Source organism: Bombina bombina, chromosome 12, assembly GCF_027579735.1.
Source record: "Bombina bombina isolate aBomBom1 chromosome 12, aBomBom1.pri, whole genome shotgun sequence".
Classification (NCBI taxonomy): domain Eukaryota; kingdom Metazoa; phylum Chordata; class Amphibia; order Anura; family Bombinatoridae; genus Bombina; species Bombina bombina.
In genome coordinates, this window is record NC_069510.1 from 124771150 (window position 1) to 124793734 (window position 22585).

The 22585-nt window shown below is 42.9% G+C and overlaps 1 protein-coding gene across 1 annotated transcript in view; it reads right to left on the bottom strand.

Annotated features, from left to right (window-relative positions):
* The window catches only part of NUP188 (nucleoporin 188), a gene marked incomplete in the record, with an annotated part of 235410 nt that overhangs the window by 51192 nt on the left and 161633 nt on the right, over positions 1-22585 (bottom strand). The window contains 3 exon segments of the mRNA XM_053696185.1: positions 11474-11680; positions 11817-11923; positions 12011-12141. Coding sequence (XP_053552160.1) covers positions 11474-11680; positions 11817-11923; positions 12011-12141 — 445 coding nt within the window.

Consider the following 22585-nt stretch of genomic DNA (forward strand, 5'->3'; position numbering starts at 1 on the left):
CTTCCCTCCAGCGATATCTGAAATGATCTCTTTCAGTTCAGGCCCGAATAGGGTCCTACCCTTGAAAGGGATGGTCAAAAGCTTAGATTTTAATGACACATCATCCGACCAGGACTTAAGCCCCAAATGAAAAGCGGCATCTGTAAAGAAAGAATTAGCTAGCTTAAGAGCCCTAATTCTATCCAGAATATCATCTAATGGGGTCTCCACCTGAAGAGCCTCGAACCAAAAGGCATCTGCAGTGGTTACAGGAACAATGCACGCTATAGGCTGGAGAAGAAAACCCTGATGAACAAAAATTTTCTTTAGGAGACCCTCTAATTTTTTATCCATAGGATCTTTGAAAGCACAATTGTCCTCATAGGTATAGTTGTACGCTTAACTAGAGTAGAAATAGCTCCCACCACCTTAGGGACCGTCTGCCACGAGTCCCGCACAGCGTCTGATATGGGAAACATTTTCTTAAAAGTAGGAGGGGGAGTGAATGGAATACCTGGTCTATCCCACTCCTTAGTAACAATTTCCGAAATCCTCATAGGGACTGGAAAAAACATCAGTGTGGACAGGAACCTCTAAGAATTTGTCCATTTTACACAATTTCTCTGGAACTATAATAGGGTCACACTCATCCAGAGTCGCTAAAACCTCCCTGAACAATAAGCGGAGGTGTTCTAGTTTAAATTTAAAAGCCGTCATATCTGAATCTGTCTGAGGGAACATATTTCCTAAGTCAGAAATCTCTCCCTCAGCCAGCAAATCTCTCACATCAGAACATTGTGAGGGTACATCAGATATAGTTAATAAAGCGTCAGAGGGCTCAGTGTTTGTTCTCACACCAGACCTACGGCGCTTCCCCTGCAACCCCGGCAGCTTAGATGAAACCTCAGTGAGGGAAGTATTCATAACTGCGGCCATATCCTGCAGGGTGAAAGAATTAGACGCACTAGAGTACTTGGCGTCGCTTGTGCGGGCGTTAACGGTTGTGACACTTGGGGAGAATTAGATGGTCTAACCTGATTCTCTTCTGACTGAGAATCATCTTGTGACATACTTTTAGTAGCTAAAATATGTTCTTTACAATTTATTGACCTTTCAGTGCATGAGGGACACATTCTAAATGGAGGTTCCACAATGGCTTCTAAACATATTAAACATTGACTTTCCTCAATGTCAGACATGTTGAACAGGCTAGTAATGACTACAAACAAGCATGAAAACGCTTAATTTAGTGAAAAAAATAACAATCTTTAAAAACAGTACTGTGCCTTTAAGAGGAAAAAAAGCATACACATTCTGCAAAAACGCCTAAACATGCACCAAATTTTTCAAAATTTTGTATGTAGGCACACAATAGGTAGTTAAGATTGCACCACAACATTTTTTAACAATTAACCCCTTAATTTCCAAACCGGATCGAAAATAGGCCCAGATCCGGAAAAAAAAACCTCAGCACCTTGCCACAGCCCTGCTGTGGCCCTACCTGCCCTCAGGGATCGAAAGTGTGGGGTAAAAAGCTTCGATTTGGCCCCAAACCTACACCAGGGCCCTCAGGAGTTAATTAAGTGTGCAACTGAGGCGCGAAAATAGGCCCCGCCCATCTCACTCGATGTTCCCTGAGCCTTAAAGAACCGCACCAGAGAGGTTATAACTAGCCATGTGGGTTCCAAGACCCTAAAAATAAGCCACGTGTGTCTAATAAAGTTGCCTAACACGTTTATTGCCCACAAAAAACGTTAAAGCACTCCCATCCAAAAAACGTTTGCACACAAACATTTTACATTCAGTGTCAACCATATATGTAATTGGCCCCATAAGTAAGCTAAGTAATGCCCTTCCTTTTAGCTCTAGTATTACTGCTTACCCTTACCCACATGGGGATACTGTCAGCCTTTCTGAAATATCACAGTCTCTCCAGAAAAAATGACTGAACATACCTCATTGCTGCATAGCATGAAACTGTTCCACACACTGAAGTTTCCTGTACTCCTCAGCCTCTGTGGGAACAGCAATGGACCTTAGTTACAAATGCTAAGATCATCATCCTCCAGGCAGCAGTCTTCATCTATCTGCTGCCTGAGAGTAAATAGTACACACCGGTACCATTTAAAAATAACAAACTCTTGCTTGAAGAGAATAAAAACTAACAGTTTATCACCTCTTTCACTTTACCCTTCCTGCTTAGAGCCGGCAAAGAGAATGACTGGGGGGTGGAGTTAAGGGGGAGCTATATAGACAGCTTTGCTGTGGGTGCTCTCTTTGCCACTTCCTGTTAGGAAGGATAATATCCCACAAGTAAGGATGAAACCGTGGACTCGGTACATCTTGCAAAAGAAAGGTATACCCAGTCTCTTCTACCGAGGAAGGAACTTCAAAATAATTGTTCAGCTTACTGGACTTCTTGGGAACAACAACGACCGTGGAGTCACTGTCGCCCAATGTAGCTAAAACCTCCTTAAGTAACAGACGGATGCGATCTAGCTTAAACTGAAGGATACAACTTCAGAATCAGCAAGAGGAATTACACTGTCAGAATCTGAGATTTCACCTTCCGATGCTACTACGTTACCCTCTTCCTCGGGCTCTGTGAGGGAACATTTGAATAGCAATAACTGCGTCAGAAACCTCGCTTGCTGAATGTCTGATTTTCCTCTTATGCTTAAACTGCCATATTGGGACAGAAGACAACGCATCTGAAATTGCAGAAGACATGAGAGAAGCAATGTCTTTGAAAGTAACTCCAGTGGGAGCTAGAGAGGAACCACAGGGCACTGTTTGTGAGGGCGGAAATATTTTGGGACGCCTGAGGGCAAAGCTGCGGTATATAATGAACAGCATCCTCATCAGAAAATATTGGCTCAGAAAAAAAGTCTATCCCTGTAGCCTAAAGTTCTCTCCATACATGAGGAACAGAAAGGGATTGGTGGTTCCACATTGGCATTAAAGCATAGTGATCAAGAGACCCTTTATAAAACCTCTAGGTTCATTCTAACATCTAACTAAACAGTTTGATTATCAAAGGGTTAATTTTTTTTTATTAAAAATGTAAAAACCTAAAAACGTTACTGTCTTTTTAAATAATAAACAGTAACTCTTTTCCTGATATGAACGTCTAAGCGATTTCAGAATCTATAGGCCTAAAATTAAACTTGTAAACACCTCCCTACCTCAGCAACCCTCTGCTGAAGTGCTGAGCAGGAGTCGTTGAGCTTAAGACTTTTGCAATGTCGGATATACGCAGCTACGATATATTTGTAAACATCTCTCCACCTCAGCAATCCTCTGCTGAGGTGCTGAGCAGGAGTCATCGTGATTAAGACTTTTGCACTGTTGGATATACGCAGCTACGATATATTTGTAAACCTCTCTCCACCTCAGCAACCCTCTGCTGAGGTGATGAGCAGGAGTCGTGATTAAGACTTTTGCACTGTCAGATATACGCAGCTACGATATATTTGTAAAACATCTCTCCACCTCAGCAACCCTCTGCTGAAGTGCTGAGCAGGAGTCTAAAGTGACTAAAGTTTTTGTACTGTCGGTCATACGCAGCTACGATATATTCAAGTGTAGCAGCTTTCTACGCAGCTATGATATTTCTATCATGGAGCGGAGTAAAAGTAAAAAAAAGGCACGCAATTACTCTACGCTACCAACAGTACCTCCCATCGTGGGCGTGACCAAGTAAATCTCCCGGTCGGTTATTAGTTTACAAAACCGCCGGGAGATGTGGAACCATCGTAAAGTAAAATCAGCCCCAGTGCCTGCTTCAATACTACCCAAATGTCCCCTATGTTGTAGGGGAGACTATGTATTGCAATAAATAAATAAATAAATAAATAAAGTTCCCTCCTTTATTTCTGAGACTAACCTTCCCCCAGAAAAAAAGTCAGCACTTACCTCATATGCTGCCCGACAGCAAGGCAGTTCTCAGGTTTGAGAGGTCCTCTCCCTCACATAGACCTGTGACTGAAAAGAAAGTCCTGAGTAAGAATCCCTCAGGTTTTCAGGGTTAGGGCAGCATCAATATAAGGGAGGCGCAGTGAGAATTATGTCCCACAAGTTCCCATTGCTCTAAAGCCACTACTGAAGAGACTGATATGGACTACGGCTACACCCCAGGACAAAGCAGCACAATCTTGCACTACTTTAAATTAATAAACTCCTGATTGAAGAATCTTTTCTAACACCTAACTTTACCCCTTCCTAACGTAGGCAAAGAGAATGACTGGGGTGGGAGGGAAGGGAGGAGCTATTTAACAGCTTTGCTGTGGTGCTCTATGCCGCCTCCTGCTGACCAGGAGGTGAATATCCCATTAGTAATTAAGATGATCCGTGGACTCATCGTGTCATTAAAAATAAATAGTGATGGTATCTAGATGGCACATAACACAAGCAGGTTACAGATTACAGATACAATCCTTTGTGTACACCCACACTGATAATCCAAAGATCAATCTTACATAAAAAAAGAAAATTGATGCATACCTGATAAATTTATTTCTTTTTTGATATTCACCTCCTGGTCAGCAGGAGGAGGCAAAGAGCACCACAGCAGAGCTGTTAAATAGCTCCTCCCTTCCCTCCCACTCCATTCATTCAACCAAAGTTAGGAAGAGAAAGGAAAAGCCAAGGTGCAGAGGTGTCTGAAGTTTACAATAACCCACAACCTGTCTAAAAGAACAGGGCGGGCCGTGTATTCATCGTGTCAAATAAGAAACAAATTTATCATGTAAGCATAAATTTTATTTTCTTTTTTAAGACACAATGAGTCCACGGAGCATTTTAATTACTAAGGGGATTCAATACCCAAGCTACAGTACACAGATGATACGGGAGGGACAAGACAGGGAACCTAAACGGAAGGCACCACTGCTTGAAGAACCTTTCTCCCAAAAGCGGCCTCAGCCGAGGCAAAAGTGTCAAATTTGTAGAACTTTGAAAAAGTGTGAAGAGAGGACCAAGTTGCAGCCTAAATCTGTTCCACAGAAGCTTCATTTTTGAACGCCCATGAGGAAGCAACAGCCCTAGTGGAATGAGCCGTAACTCTCTCGGGAGGCTGTTGTCCAGCAGTCTCATATGCATAATGTATGATACTCTTCAGCCAAAAAGAAAGAGAAGTAGCCGTAGCTTTCTGTCCCTTACATTTTCCTGAGAAAGTCACAAACAAAGAAGAAGACTGACGAAAGTCCTTGGTCCCCTGTAAGTAAAACTTTAAAGCACGGACCACGTCCAAATTGTGCAGAAGTCTTTCCTTCTGAGAAGGAGGATTAGGACACAAGGAAGGAACCACAATCTCCTGATTAATGTTCTGATCAGAAACAAGCTAAGGAAGAAATCCTAGTTTAGTACGTAAAACGACCTTATCTGAATGAAAAATAAGATAAGGAGATTCATACTGCAATGCCGAGAGCTCTGACACTCTCTGAGCAGAAGAAATAGCAACAAGAAATAAAACTTTCCAAGATAACAACTTAATATCTAAGGAATGCATAGTCTGAAACGGAACCCCTTGAAGATCTTTGAGAACTAAATTAAGACTCCATGGAGGAGTAACTGGTTTGAACACAGGCCTGATCCTGTCCAGGGCCTGACAAAAAGATTGTACATCTGGGACATCCGCCAGACATTTGTGTAACAAAATAGATAAGGCAGAGATTTGACTATTTAGGGAGCTCGTTGATAAACCGTTCTCCAAACCCTCTTGGAGAAAAAACAGAATTCTAGGACTCCTAACTCTACTCCACGAGTAGCCCTTGGATTCGCACTAATAGAGATATTTACGCCAAATCTTATGGAAATCCTTCTAGTTACAGGCTTACGAGCCTGAACCATGGTCTCTATGACCGAATCAGAAAATCCTTGCTTGGATAAAATTAAGCGATCAATCTCCAAGCAGTCAACTTCAGAGAAACTAGATTTGGGTGAAGGAAGGGCCCTTGAATCAGAAGATCCTTCCTCAACGAGAGTCTCCAAGGAGGAAGAGATGCCATCTCCACCAGATCCGCATTCCAAATCCTGCGAGGCCAGGCCAGTGCTATGAGGATCACTGAAGCCCTCTCCTGTTTGATTTGAGCAATTAGCCGAGGAAGAAGAGCAAACAAAGGAAATAGCTATGCTAGACTGAAGGTCCAAGGAAACCGCCAGAGCATCTATCAGTTCCGCCTGGGGGTCCCTGGACCTCGACCCGTATCTCGGTAGTTTGGCATTCTCGGGATGCCATGAGATCCAATTACGGCTGACCCCACTTGAGAACCAGATTGGAGAACACTTCCAGATGGAGTTCCCCCTCTCCCGGATGAAAAGTCTGCCTGCTCAGAAAATCCGCCTCCCAGTTGTCCACCCCTGGGATATGGATCGCCGAAAGACAACAAGAGTGGGCCTCGCCCACTGGACTATTTTGGTTGCCTCTGTCATTGCTAAGGAACTCCTTGTTCCTCCCTGATGATTGATGTAAGCCACTGAAGTTATGTTGTCCGACTGGAACCTGATAAACCGTAGTGAGGCTAGCTGAGCCAGGCCGGAAGATCATTGAAGATTGCTCTCAGTTCTAGAATGTTTACAGGAAGAATAGACTCTGAGTCCAAACTCCCTAAGCCTTTAGGGAGCCCCATACTGCTCCCCACCCCAGAAGGCTGGCGTCTGTTGTTACAATCACCCAAGACGGTCTGTGAAAGCAGGTTCCCTGGGAGAGATGATCCAGAGACAACCACCATTGAAGAGAGTCCATTGTCTCCTGCTCCAGAGTTATTCGAGAAGACAAGTCTGCATAATCTCCGTTTCATTGTCTGAGCATGATTAACTGCAGATGCCTGAGATGGAAACAAGCAAAACGGGTCCATTGCCGCCACCATGAGCCTGATTACCTTAATGCACTAAGCCACTGACAGCCTAGGAGAGGACTGAAGGGCTAGACAAGTATAGAAAATCTTTGATTTCCTGATTCCTGTCAGAAAAATCATCATTGATAGGAAAGCTATTATGTTTCCTCAGAAAGGTACCCTTGTATTTGGTACTAAGGAACTCCTTTCCCAAATTTTACCTTCCACTTGTGAATCACAGGAAAGATACCACCAAGTCTGTGTGGGATCTAGCTTGTTGTAAGAATGGCGTCTGGACCCGATAGAGCGCCACTGCAATGCCCCATAACCGAAGCACCGCCAAAAGCGATCCCAGAACCTATTTCCTGACTCTTGTCTTGTGAAATTCTGGGAACTGTTCAAGACCGAAGGAAATAACCACGAACTGAAAGTGTTTGTCCAGAAAGGCAAACCTTAGGAACTTGCGATGAAATAGGAGAAATTGAATCATAGTTTGACATTTGTCAATAAACTCCTGAACAGCAAGTCTTAGAAGGAATAGGCTCAGCAAAAAGTGACAATTTTTTAATAAAAATTATTACATGAAAAACGTTACTGTCTCTTTAAAATTTAAAATGTAAACTTTTATTTTTCGTAGAAACATAAAAAACAAAACCGTACATAATCACTGTAGAACCTAGTTACCCTTCAGGTAAACCTTGTTGAAGTGCCCATCTGCCTCTCTAATACCCAAAAATATATTCTATTTGGGTGCATAACGGCAGATAACAAAAAGCCTAACTGCTTTAAATAAAAAGACCGGAACCGGGGGGGACGGAGCCTGCTTCCATTGCGGCAAGACGCGTCTTAGTGAAGCTCCGGGTGCTAGTCTCAGATTTGTCTGATATTTCCAGATGATAAAGCCTGCTAGCTTTCTCTAACCTACATCTCTGACAACAGTTTAATCAGGCAGCAGTTTGAAACACTCCGGGAGTGGATATACCGACTGTGATCTCGCCTATGCTCTTTGGAACAGCTGCGCGGTAACTACCACACAGACTTAGAAGCCATCTTGTAATCAGCTGTGATCTAACATAATTGCAGCTCTGAAAGTTGATCCTGTGTGTTTTGTTGAGCGTAGGTCTGGGGCTGCTGCACAATAACCCCCCCCCCCCCCCCAGTCTATAGGGTTCTGCAATCCTGTTTACGGATTGATTCACTTACCTATCTAAAAATGGCTACAAATGCCCATGTGCTATTGACCGCAATAGAAAACATGCTTCAGGAGTGTTATGAACAGATCTGCAGGCATCTGAATACAGAATGGAAAGGGGCACTCGAAAAAAGCTCATCTCAAGAGGAAATGCAGCAAATTACGGAAAGGGGCCCAGCTCCACTGGCTTCCTATTATAATGAGAACGCTGATGAGACCAGCTTGCTCATACAGGCCCCTATGGAGGACACTCGCCAAAGTAATGGGTTGCTAACAATGCTTAATACACCTGGAAAAGCAGAATTTATTGTTCTGGAGAAGGAGGTGGTTTGCTATGGTGAGACATTTGATAACGGAAGAAGTGCACTTGATACAACTAGCCCTACACAGGCAATACCAAACCCACAGGTTCACAAAGAAAACATAATGTCTATGTTCAGTTGTGACCGGGGATCTACAGTAGACTGGGACACTACACAGGATCACATGACCGGTTCATCCAGCGGGACAATGAACCAGGAGGCTCTAAAATCGGTAGATATGATGATCGCAACCGGAACTCCTCTACGAGAGACAGAAGACAAACAACAGCTAGAGCGATCCTTGATAAGTTATGAGACCGCACTTTCCGGTCAGCATCTGGTTGCCTGGCTAGAGTTAATTTTAAAACCGCTCTCCATGGCAGTCAACGGGACAGTTTACTGCCAACCACTTAGGTACTCCGTTCAACACTATTATGGCTCTGCTTCCCTGCAGCGTAAAAAAGCTGGGATCGGCTGAATGACAGAATACCTATCTACGCCTTCCACACGGGGCCCCAGCGTTCCTCTGGGAGGGTGTATGTGCCATTTTATTTTTTATTTTTGCCTCTTACAAGTGTTTGTCACTAAGCCTCTACAGAGTTCGATATTAACTGTGGACAGTTCACTATTTTTGGCAACTGTGGAGCACCTTTGGATCTGATACAGGTTGGAGAATTGTACTAACTCTAGATCTCCTAGACGTTTAGATAAATATGTTAACCCAATCTAGAATGCTATTCACTCACTTATGGCTTGATTTAGTTCTAGAAGAATCGCAGTGTTCATGCAATCTGTGTCTGTCCGTCTGTCTTACAACATCTGCACATTTTAATTCATTGTCATAGATAGTTGTATAATCAGACCATCTCCATATACCTGGACTGACCTTTGATTGTTTCTGAGCAGGATAGCCTCATTTCTACAAGTTATGCTGCCATACAGATTATAGAAATTTCCAAATTTATCCTCCTGTTATGATGGGTTTTCTTTATACTTGTTTTCTCCAATTGGGAAGTTATTTATATACGTGTCTATAAATAAGTGTGTATATGTGTTTCTACTATTGAATAATATGTTAACTGTTTCAATTTCACTTTCACTGCGTTTAGCCGCCTGAAAACATTAGACCCTAGCCATAACCCTTTCCATAGTGCCCCTATAGCCACATCTACATAGTCTGTAACCCATATACCGTGTACAAGATAATAAAGGTAGGACCAGATAACAATGTAACCTAACCGGTCCACAGATTATTCCTCTGCCCTAAACAACGGACAAGTTTGTCAAAAGTTAATTATATATTTGGTTGTGTGCTCCTTGACAGTCCAGACCCATAAATTTTCCATAAGTTAAGTGGAGTTTACCATTCGTCTGTAATTTAAATGTTTATTCCATAAACTGGGTCCAAGGGTGGCCTTGTAGTGTCATTTTCCTTACATTCCCCACCTCAATTCTACCTGGTTCTCAGCGACCCAAAAGTGGCCGCTTTATTTCATCTAGGGGATGTTGTTTATCAAGTTATAAAACCAAAAAATGAGGACTCTCAATGTACACCTATCTTTTGTAATATATCATCATTTTCTAAGGCTGTTTTTTGTACAACCATTATGACATGCCTCTTTTATGTTTTGCATTTTGTTTATTTGTATCCGCATGAGGCGTGTTGATGTAATTTTTTTTTTATTCCTCAATAAAAAAAAAAAAACGACCGGAACCTATGTTCTACAATAAAATCCGGACAGTTTTTAACAGTAACTCTTGTTGTAACATTAGTTGATTGTACAATATAATGCTAGTGAGCACTGTTCCTCAGTGTTAACCAGTCTCCAATACCGGAGCAGCGTTATAGAAAGAGCGCGCAGTCCAAAAGAACTGGCATCACCGAAGCTCCGCCCATCGTGGGCGTAACCAACATGAAGCTCCCGGTCGCCATTAAGTTATAACAACTGCGCCACCGGGAGCCAAACTAACTGAGCCTTCATAACCTGGGGACAAATGTGGCTACTGCCTCCCTGTAGGAGGAAAACTTTTCACCTGAAGTTTAGCCCAAATACTGTGCAAAACAATATCACCTTCCCACTGAGTCCTTTTACCTCAGCCCAAGGAAAAGTCCCCCAAGTAAAAAAGCAATCTCCTTAGCCCCAGTGCCTGCAAATAAGTTGCTGTCACAGAATTTCCCTCCTTTTAAATGTAGAAGTTTGTTCTCAGATTAATTAAAGTGCTCCACTTCTCTGTGATCTATATTATTGACCCAGATAAAAAAGTCAGCACTTACCTTGAACTCTGCCTGACAGCAGGGCAGTCCAGCAGGTTTAAGAGGTCATCTACCTCCCATAGCCCTGTGGAGAAAGATAAAGCCTTAGTAATCTTGCTTAGGCTATCAGGAGAAGGGCAGCATAAATGTATGGGAGGCGCAGTGAGAATTATGTCCCACAAGTTCCCATTGCTCTAAAGCCACCAAAAGTTCTTCTGTAGAGACTGATATGGACTACGGCTACACCCTAGAACAAAGCAGCACTCTCTGGCACTACTTTAAAAATAATAAACTCTTGATTGAAGAATCTAATCTAACACCTCACTTTACCTCTTCCTATCACTAATGTAGGCAAAGAGAATGACTGGAGTGGGAGGGAAGGGAGGAGCTACTTAACAGCTCTGCTGTGGTGCTCTTTGCCTGCTCCTGCTGACCAGGAGGTGAATATCCCATTAGTAATGAAGATGATCCGTGGACTTGTGTCTTAAAAAAGAAATAAAACTCTCCCATTGAAGGACAGAAGCCCAGGCTTATTTTGTTGGGTCTCTGTCGTTACCAGAAAGTCTAATATATTCTCCTTTTATCTTGCATATGTAACACTGATTTCCATACACATTTATTTATGCATTTAAACAGATTTCACTTTTCTACAGGATATCAAAGTTTTTCTCTGAATTCCCAGTAGCGAAGGGGTTAAACATAACAGATTTCACTTTCCTACAGAATACCTTGAACAGTAGTAAGGTATTTAGCAAACAAATGACAAGTTACAATAAAAGCAGGGATGGCAAACGATCCTGAGAGCTGACAGTATGGTGGTAACACTAGAAGCCATCTTCAGTAAGGATACCAAGGTAGGGTAAAGATCATATATTAATAAGGAGCCCTGAACAACTAAATGCTTTCTCACCTTTGTCCCCTCACTGGTTTCCTTCACCTCCAGGTTGAGGAAAAGCTCAATTAGCCCAGGCTGAGTCTCCACAGCAACAGTGAGGAACTCCAACATCATGACCTTGATCTGCATATCCTCAATGCTGCACTGCAGGCGGTTGAGGAAGGCGTCTCGGATAGCAGCAGCATCGCTTCCCAGACAGGCGTACACGGACATGGGCGCCACCTACAAACAAAGAATACTCTAAAAGGTAACACATATTTACACTACAGAAAAGAACAATACTATTATGTAGGCTCCCTAGATAATATTTGCGAATAATTACACATTATCTATGGCGACTGCTTGGCTAATATCCTACCGTAGCTAGGCGCTTCAGCAACTGGATAGCCAGCCGTGGTAGAGCTCCATCATATTTGTGGTAAATATATTTAGCCAGGACAGCAATGAGATTGTTGCCATGTGCACCTGTTGGCAGAGACAGACACTTGTCAGATGTCTTGAGATACCACCTACAGGACAAAAAAACTAGGTGACTACTTGTAACGTACGCACCATGCTGAGTGAGAGCTTGCTCCAGGGGGGTCACACTGCTAGATGGGGGCTTCAGTCTGATCACATTATTAGTGATGGAAAAAGCCAGTTTGACAGTCTGGATTAGCAGATGGCCCTGACCTTCAGATGCACTGGTGAGAGAGAGCGGAGAGTAATGACACAATGGGCCAAAATTACACAAAACCTAAAATGTCATGATTTAGATAAAGCAGTAATTATAAACATTTATATACCTCTTGTCAATGGCTCACCAGGGGCTCGATGATCTAAACCTCTCTGGGTTGGTGAGATTCTATAAGAATGCTGCCAGTACTTCTACTTCCCTGGTGGAATTATCTAAAGCTCTCTGGGCTGGTGAGACTATAAGAATGCTGCCAGTACTTCTATTTCCCTGGTGGAATTATCTAAAGCTCTCTGGGCTGGTGAGATTCTATAAGAATGCTGCCAGTACTTCTATTTCCCTGATGGAATTATCTAAAGCTCTCTGGGCTGGTGAGACTCTACAATAATGCTGCCAGTACTTCTACTTCCCTGGTGGAATTATCTAAAGCTCTCTGGGTTGGTAAGATTCTATAAGAATGCTGCCAGTACTTCTACTTCCCTGATGGAATTATCTAAACCTCTCTGGGCTGCTGAGACTCTACAATAATGCTGCCAGTACTTCTACTTCCCTGGTGGAATTATCTAAAGCTCTCTGGGTTGGTAAGATTCTATAAGAATGCTGCCAGTACTTCTATTTCCCTGGTGGAATTATCTAAAGCTCTCTGGGCTGGTGAGATTCTATAAGAATGCTGCCAGTACTTCTACTTCCCTGGTGGAATTATCTAAAGCTCTCTGGGCTGGTGAGATTCTATAAGAATGCTGCCAGTACTTCTACTTCCCTGATGGAATTATCTAAACCTCTCTGGGCTGCTGAGACTCTACAATAATGCTGCCAGTACTTCTACTTCCCTGGTGGAATTATCTAAAGCTCTCTGGGCAGGTGAGATTCTATAAGAATGCTGCCAGGGCTTCTACTTCCCTGATGGAATTATCTAAAGCTCTCTGGGCCGGTGAGACTCTATAAGAATGCTGCCAGTACTTCTATTTCCCTGGTGGAATTATCTAAAGCTCTCTGGGCTGGTGAGACTCTATAAGATGCTGCCAGTACTTCTATTTCACTGGTGGAATTATCTAAAGCTCTCTGGGCCGGTGAGATTCTATAAGAATGCTGCCAGTACTTCTATTTCACTGGTGGAATTATCTAAAGCTCTCTGGGCTGGTGAGACTCTATAAGAATGCTGCCAGTACTTCTATTTCACTGGTGGAATTATCTAAAGCTCTCTGGGCTGGTGAGACTCTATAAGATGCTGCCAGTGCTTCTACTTGAAATAGTGGCAACTGTGTTAGTTTAAGCAAATATCAACCCCTTCATAATATAGTATGCTGAAATAATAGCAGATATATAATCTATTCAGTATTCATTATATACCAGTTAGTATCACTGGTGAAGTGTAGGAGAAGGGGGGTGCTGACTGTCTGATAGATATATAGGTACAAAAAAGAGAGAGAAGTTTGACAGTACCCAGCACTCACAAAACACTATATAGTAACAGTATGCATTGAAACCGGATTGTGTCAAGAACTGGTTATTAAAACGTAACTTTTACTAATGATAGAATAAAAAAGTGGTAAATAGTACCAAATGTATAACATAAATATGTGAGACATACATTTAAAACTTAAATTAAGAAACAGATCAGGACTGTGTGTGTGAGACTTCAAAAACAGAATTACTTCCCTGGGTAATAGTTCAAATACACCGTAACCCCCAGGGCTCAGAGAATACACGGATTGCTCTAAAGCTAATCTAAAAAGGGGATTGACCCCAACAACATTACCTAATCTGAGCAATACTGGTATTTAGAGCAGGAGAGGAAACGGTTTATAAATGACTGATTAAGGAAGGCAATTGCCACATCAATATGAGCTTAGAAAGGTCCCAGATAAACACAAATTAGCAAGTCTCATGCACACAGACATTGCCTGATGTACATTTCGCCGCTAGCACGGCTTTCTCAGTTCTTGACACAATCCGGTTTCAATGCATACTGTTATTATATAGTGTTTTGTGAGTGCTGGGTACTGTCAAACTTCTCTCTCTTTTTTGTACCAGTACTTCTATTTCCCTGGTGGAATTATCTAAAGCTCTCTGGGCTGGTGAGATTCTATAAGAATGCTGCCAGTGCTTCTACTTCCCTGATGGAATTATCTAAAGCTCTCTGGGCCGGTGAGACTCTATAAGAATGCTGCTAGTACTTCTATTTCACTGGTGGAATTATCTAAAGCTCTCTGGGCCGGTGAGATTCTATAAGAATGCTGCCAGTACTTCTATTTCACTGGTGGAATTATCTAAAGCTCTCTGGGCCGGTGAGATTCTATAAGAATGCTGCCAGTACTTCTATTTCACTGGTGGAATTATCTAAAGCTCTCTGGGCCGGTGAGACTCTATAAGAATGCTGCTAGTACTTCTATTTCACTGGTGGAATTATCTAAAGCTCTCTGGGCCGGTGAGATTCTATAAGAATGCTGCCAGTACTTCTATTTCACTGGTGGAATTATCTAAAGCTCTCTGGGCCGGTGAGACTCTATAAGAATGCTGCTAGTACTTCTACTTCCCTGGTGGAATTATCTAAAGCTCTCTGGGCCGGTGAGACTCTATAAAAATGCTGCCAGTACTTCTACTTCACTGGTGGAATTATCTAAAGCTACTTTTTAACCTGAAAACCTGGTCTCGCTAAGGGGGGTATGCTGCATTTTCATATGGGAAGGAGATGCATAAATTACACAGGAATAAATCATAATAAATATGCACAGCGTAAATCGTAATTTAAATACAATGGATGCGCAAAAACACATGTAAAACATACATTATGCTTACCTGATAATTTTATTTCCATCGAGGGGAGGAGAGTCCACGGCTTCATTCATTACTTGTGGGAAATAAGAACCTGGCCACCAGGAGGAGGCAAAGAAACCCCAGCCAAAGGCTTAAATACCTCCCCCCCCCCCCACTTCTCTTATCCCCCCAGTCATTCTGCCGAGGGAACAAGGAACAGTAGGAGAAATATCAGGGTATAACTGGTGCCAAAAGAACAAAAACTAAATTTAGGTCTGCCCACCGGAGCAAGGGCGGGAGCCGTGGACTCTCCTCCCCTTGATGGAAATAAAATTATCAGGTAAGCAAAATTTATGGTTTCCATCTAAAGGGGAGGAGAGTCCACGGCTTCATTCATTACTTTTGGGAACAAATGCCAAAGCTCTAGAGGACACCGAGTGAAAAAACAGGAGGGCAAAAGAGGCGGACCCTAATCTGAGGGCACCACCGCCTGTAAAACCTCTCCCCCAAAAACTGCTTCCGCTGAAGCAAAAACGTCAAATTTGTAAAACTTTGTAAAGGTATGCAAGGAGGACCAGGTAGCAGCCTTACAAATCTGCTCCATAGAGGGCTCATTCTTAAACGCCCAAGAAGAAGCCACAGCTCTAGTTGAATGAGCCGTGATCCTCTGAGGAGGCTTATGTCACGCTGTCGCGTAGGCCAATCGAATCATGCTCCTCAACCAAAAGGACAAAGAAGTAGAAGAGGCTTCCTTGCATACACCACAAAAAGAGATGTAGATTGTCTGAATTCCTTTGTAGCCTGATGATAAAACTTCAAGGCTCGAACCACGTCCAAATTATGAAGCAACCTCTCCTTAGGAGAAGAGAGGTTAGGACACAAAGGAACTACTATTTCCTGATTGATGTTACAGTTAGACACAACTTTGGGAAGAAATCCCAAACCAGTGCGAAGAACATCCTTATCAGCGTGAAAGACCAAATAAGGAGGGTCAAACTGCAAGGCCGCCAACTCAGAGACTCTGCGAGCCGATGCAACAGCCAACATAAAGAGAACCATCCAGGAAAGAATCTTAATGTCAATAGAGTGCATAGGTTCAAACGGAACCCTTTGCAATACCCTCAGAACCAAGTTTAAACTCCAGGGAGGAGCAGACTGTCTAAAAACAGGTCTGATTCTAGACAAAGCCGCCTGAACAAAGGAATATCAGTAAGCCTCTTGTGCAACAAAACAGATCATGCCAAAATCTGTCCAATCAAAAAACTTGAGGCAAGTCCCTTTTCCAAACCATCCTGGAGAAAGGACAGAATCCTGGATACCGTAACCTTGTGCCAAGGTCATCCATGCTTCTCACACCAGGACAAGTAAGTCCTTCACACCTTATGATAGATGCGACAAGTGACTGGCTTCTTAGTCTGAACGTGTATCAATCACACAGAAAACCCTCTCTTGGCCAAGACTAAGCGTTCAATCTCCACGCAGTCAGCCTCAGAGAATCTAGATTTTGATGTTGAAAGGGACCCTGTACCAACAGATCCATGCGACAGGGTAACCTCCATGGAGAAGATGACATCCCCACCAGATCTGCAAACCACGTCCTCCGCGGCCACAACAGAGCAATCAGAATAGCCGAAGCTTGCTCCTGCTTGATGCAGGCCACTACACGAGGAAGAAGTGGCAACGGTGGAAATATGTAAACTAGGGTGAACCCCAAAGGCACCGCTAAGGCATCTATCAGCTCTGCCTGGGGATCACTGGACTGCGACTCTTATCTGGGTAGCTCGCAATTGAGTCTGGACGCCATGAGGTCTATCTCTGGCATCCCCCATCTGTGACAAATCCCCGCAAACACCTCAGGATGGAGAGACCATTCCCCCGGATGGAAGGATTGTTTGCTGAGGAAATCCGCTTCCCAGTTGTCTACACCCGGAATGTGGATTGCTGAGAGCGAGCAGTTGTGGGACTCTGCCCATTCCAATATCCCAGAAACCTCCCTCATTGCCAGAGAGCTTCTCGTCACCCCCTGGTGGTTGATGTAAGCCACCGAGGTAATATTGTCTGTCTGGAATCTGATGAAGCTGAACGACCCCAGTAGGGGCCACGCCTTCAGAGCATTGCAGATCGCTTGAAGTTCCAGAATATTGATCGATAGGAGAGACTCCTCTCAAGACCATTTTCCCTCTGACATCCTGACACCCCAGACAGCTACCCATCCTGCCAGACTCGCGTCCGTGGTCACAATCTCCCAGGACGGTCTCAGGAAGGATGTCCCTAGGGACAGTTGTTCCGGACGGATCCACCAAGAGAGGGATTCTCTCGTCCGATCGTCCAAAGAAATCTGTTGGGATAGGTCTGTATGATCGCAGTTCCACTGTCTCAACATGCATAACTGAAGAGGTCAGAGGTGGAACCTGGTGAATGGAATGACCGATGCTGGACACCATGAGCCCGATCACCTCCATACTCTGAGCCACCGAGGTACTGGAGGAGGACTGAAGGGCAAGACAGGTGGACGCAATCTTCCCAGAAACTCCACCCTGTTGCTGGGAATCAGGGAGCTCTTTCCTGAGTTTATCTTCCAACCGTGGGATTGGAGCAAAAGAAGAAGAGCCCTCGAGTGATCCTCTGTGAGACTGGACGGCGGCGCCTGGACTGGGATGTCATCCAGATAGGGCGCCACAGCAATGCCTCTGGATCTGGCCACTGCAATTAGCGCCCCCAGAACCTTTGTGAAGACTCTCAGGGACGTAGCCAAACCAAAGGGAAGGGCCACAAATTGGAAATGTTGGTCCAGGAATGCAAATCTCAGGAACCTGAAGTGGTCCCTGTGGATTGGCACAATAAGGTAAGCATCCTTCAAGTTTATTGTAGTCATGAACTGACCCTCTTGAACTAGGGGCAGACTAGATCTGATCGTCTCCATTTTGAACAATGGAACAGCCAGAAATTTGTTTAAACATTTTAGGTCCAGAATTGGGAGGAACGTGCCCTCCTCCTTTGGAACCACAAAAAGGTTTGAATAATACCCTAGAACCCTAGACCCTTTTCTGCTGGGGGTACCGGTACAATTACTCCAAGGGAAGAGAGATTCCTCACACATTTTAGAAAGGCGTCTCTCTTTTCTGGTCTGGAAGACAGGTTTGACCGGAGGAATCTGCCCCTAGGCGGATGAGATCTGAACTCTATCCTGTATCCTTGGGTGACAACCTCCAGAACTCAAGGGTCCTAAACATCCTGCAACCAGGTCTCTGAGAAGAGAGATAACCTGCCCCTTACTTGGCCTGGAGACCGGTCGGGGGGCGCCCCTTCATGCTGACTTTGTTTCGGCGGGCTTCTTGTTCTGCTTGGACTTATTCCAAGACTGAGCTGGTTTCCAAGTGTCCTTGGACTGATTCACTTTCGCGGCGGGCTGTTTGCGTTGGGCCTTGTCCGCACGAAGGGACGAAAAAACATAATTTATGTAAGAACTTACCTGATAAATTCATTTCTTTCATATTAGCAAGAGTCCATGAGCTAGTGACGTATGGGATATACATTCCTACCAGGAGGGGCAAAGTTTCCCAAACCTCAAAATGCCTATAAATACACCCCTCACCACACCCACAAATCAGTTTAACGTATAGCCAAGAAGTGGGGTGATAAGAAAAAAAGTGCGAAAGCATAAAAAATAAGGAATTGGAATAATTGTGCTTTATACAAAAAAATCAAAACCACCACAAAAAAAGGGTGGGCCTCATGGACTCTTGCTAATATGAAAGAAATGAATTTATCAGGTAAGTTCTTACATAAATTATGTTTTCTTTCATGTAATTAGCAAGAGTCCATGAGCTAGTGACGTATGGGATAATGACTACCCAAGATGTGGATCTTCCACGCAAGAGTCACTAGAGAGGGAGGGATAAAATAAAGACAGCCAATTCCGCTGAAAATAATCCACACCCAAAATAAAGTTTAAATCTTGAAAAAAACTGAAAATATAAGCAGAAGAATCAAACTGAAACAGCTGCCTGAAGTACTTTTCTACCAAAAACTGCTTCAGAAGAAGAAAACACATCAAAATGGTAGAATTTAGTAAAAGTATGCAAAGAAGACCAAGTTGCTGCTTTGCAAATCTGATCAACCGAAGCTTCATTCCTAAACGCCCAGGAAGTAGAAACTGACCTAGTAGAATGAGCTGTAATCCTTTGAGGCGGAGTTTTACCAGACTCGACATAAGCAAGATGAATTAAAGATTTCAACCAAGATGCCAAAGAAATGGCAGAAGCCTTCTGACCTTTCCTAGAACCGGAAAAGATAACAAATAGACTAGAAGTCTTTCGGAAATTCTTAGTAGCTTCAACATAATATTTCAAAGCTCTAACTACATCCAAAGAATGCAATGATCTCTCCTTAGAATTCTTAGGATTAGGACATAATGAAGGAACCACAATTTCTCTACTAATGTTATTAGAATTCACAACCTTAGGTAAAAATTTAAAAGAAGTTCGCAACACCGCCTTATCCTGATGAAAAATCAGAAAAGGAGACTCACAAGAAAGAGCAGATAATTCAGAAACTCTTCTAGCAGAAGAGATGGCCAAAAGAAACAAAACTTTCCAAGAAAGTAATTTAATGTCTAATGAATGCATAGGTTCAAACGGAGGAGCTTGAAGAGCCCCCAGAACCAAATTCAAACTCCAAGGAGGAGAAATTGATTTAATGACAGGTTTTATACGAACCAAAGCTTGTACAAAACAATGAATATCAGGAAGATTAGCAATCTTTCTATGAAAAAGAACAGAAAGAGCAGAGATTTGTCCTTTCAAGGAACTTGCAGACAAACCTTTATCCAAACCATCCTGAAGAAACTGTAAAATCCTTGGAATTCTAAAAGAATGCCAGGAAAAATGATGAGAAAGACACCAAGAAATGTAAGTCTTCCAGACTCTATAATATATTTTCCTAGATACAGATTTACGAGCCTGTAACATAGTATTAATCACAGAGTCAGAGAAACCTCTTTGACTAAGAATCAAGCGTTCAATCTCCATACCTTTAAATTTAAGGATTTGAGATCCTGATGGAAAAAAGGACCTTGCGACAAAAGGTCTGGTCTTAACGGAAGAGCCCACGGTTGGCAAGAGGCCATCCGGACAAGATCCGCATACCAAAACCTGTGAGGCCATGCTGGAGCCACCAGCAGAACAAACGAGCATTCCTTCAGAATCTTGGAGATTACTCTTGGAAGAAGAACTAGAGGCGGAAAGATATAGGCAGGATGATACTTCCAAGGAAGTGACAATGCATCCACTGCTTCCGCTTGAGGATCCCTGGATCTGGACAGATACCTGGGAAGTTTCTTGTTTAGATGAGAAGCCATCAGATCTATTTCTGGAAGTCCCCACATTTGAACAATCTGAAGAAATACCTCTGGGTGAAGAGACCATTCGCCGGATGTAACGTTTGGCGACTGAGATAATCCGCTTCCCAATTGTCTATACCTGGGATATGAACCGCAGAAACTAGACAGGAGCTGGATTCCGCCCATACCAGTATTCGAGATACTTCTTTCATAGCCAGAGGACTGTGAGTCCTTCCTTGATGATTGATGTATGCCACAGTTGTGACATTGTCTGTCTGAAAACAAATGAACGATTCTCTCTTTAGAAGAGGCCATGATTGAAGAGCTCTGAAAATTGCACGGAGTTCCAAAATATTGATTGGTAATCTCACCTCCTGAGATTCCCAAACCCCTTGTGCTGTCAGAGACCCCCAAACTGCTCCCCAACCTGTCAGACTTGCATCTGTTGAAATTACAGTCCAGGTCGGAAGAACAAAAGAAGCCCCCTGAACTAAACGATGGTGATCTGTCCACCACGTCAGAGAGTGTCGTACAATCGGTTTTAAAGATATTAATTGAGATATCTTTGTGTAATCCCTGCACCACTGGTTCAGCATACAGAGCTGAAGAGGTCGCATGTGAAAACGAGCAAAGGGGATCGCATCCGATGCAGCAGTCATAAGACCTAGAATTTCCATGCATAAGGCTACCGAAGGGAATGATTGTGATTGAAGGTTTCGACAAGCTGAGATCAATTTTAGACGTCTCTTGTCTGTCAGAGACATGGACACTGAATCTATCTGGAAACCTAAAAAGGTTACCCTTGTTTGAGGAATCAATTAACTTTTCGGTAAATTTATCCTCCAACCATGATCTTGAAGAAACAACACAAGTCGATTCGTATGAGATTCTGCTAAATGTGAAGACTGAGCAAGTACCAAGATATCGTCCAAATAAGGAAATACCACAATACCCTGTTCTCTGATTACAGACAGAAGGGCACCGAGAACCTTTGTAAAAATTCTTGGAGCTGTTGCTAGGCCAAACGGCAGAGCCACAAACTGGTAATGCTTGTCTAGGAAAGAGAATCTCAGAAACTGATAGTGATCTGGATGAATCGGAATATGCAGATATGCATCCTGTAAATCTATTGTGGACATATAATGCCCTTGCTGAACAAAAGGCAGGATAGTCCTTATAGTTACCATTTTGAATGTTGGTATCCTTACATAACGATTCAATATTTTTAGATCCAGAACTGGTCTGAAGGAATTCTCCTTCTTTGGTACAATGAAGAGATTTGAATAAAACCCCAGCCCCTGTTCCAGAACTGGAACTGACATAATTACTCCAGCCAACTCTAGATCTGAAACACATTTCAGAAATGCTTGAGCCTTCGCTGGATTTACTGGGACACGGGAAAGAAAAAATCTCTTTGCAGGAGGCCTTATATTGAAGCCAATTCTGTACCCTTCTGAAACAATGTTTTGAATCCAAAGATTGTGAATTGAATTGATCCAAATTTCTTTGAAAAATCGTAATCTGCCCCCTACCAGCTGGACTGGAATGAGGGCTGCACCTTCATGTGGACTTGGGAGCTGGCTTTGGTTTTCTAAAAGGCTTGGATTTATTCCAGACTGGAGATGGTTTCCAAACTGATACTGCTCCTGTGGATGAAGGATCAGGCTTTTGTTCCTTATTGTGACGAAAGGAACGAAAACGATTATTAGACCTAAATTTACCTTTAGATTTTTTATCCTGTGGTAAAAAAGTTCCTTTCCCTCCAGTAACAGTTGAGATAATAGAATCCAACTGAGAACCAAATAATTTATTACCCTGGAAAGAAAGGGAAAGCAAAGTTGACTTAGAAGACATATCAGCATTCCAAGTTTTAAGCCATAAAGCTCTTCTAGCTAAAATAGCTAGAGACATATACCTGACATCAACTCTAATGATATCAAAGATGGCATCACAAATAAAGTTATTAGCATGTTGAAGAAGATTAACAATGCTATGAGAATTATGATCTGTTACTTGTTGCGCTAAAGCTTCTAACCAAAATGTTGAAGCTGCAGCAACATCCGCTAAAGATATAGCAGGTCTAAGAAGATTACCTGAACATAAGTAAGCTTTTCTTAGAAAGGATTCAATCTTCCAATCTAAAGGATCCTTAAAGGAAGTACTATCTGCCGTAGGAATAGTAGTACGTTTAGCAAGAGTAGAGACAGCCCCATCAACCTTAGGGATTTTGTCCCAAAATTCTAATCTGTCAGATGGCACAGGATATAATTGCTTAAAACGTTTAGAAGGAGTAAATGAATTACCCAAATTATTCCATTCCCTGGAGATTACTTCAGAAATAGCATCAGGGACAGGA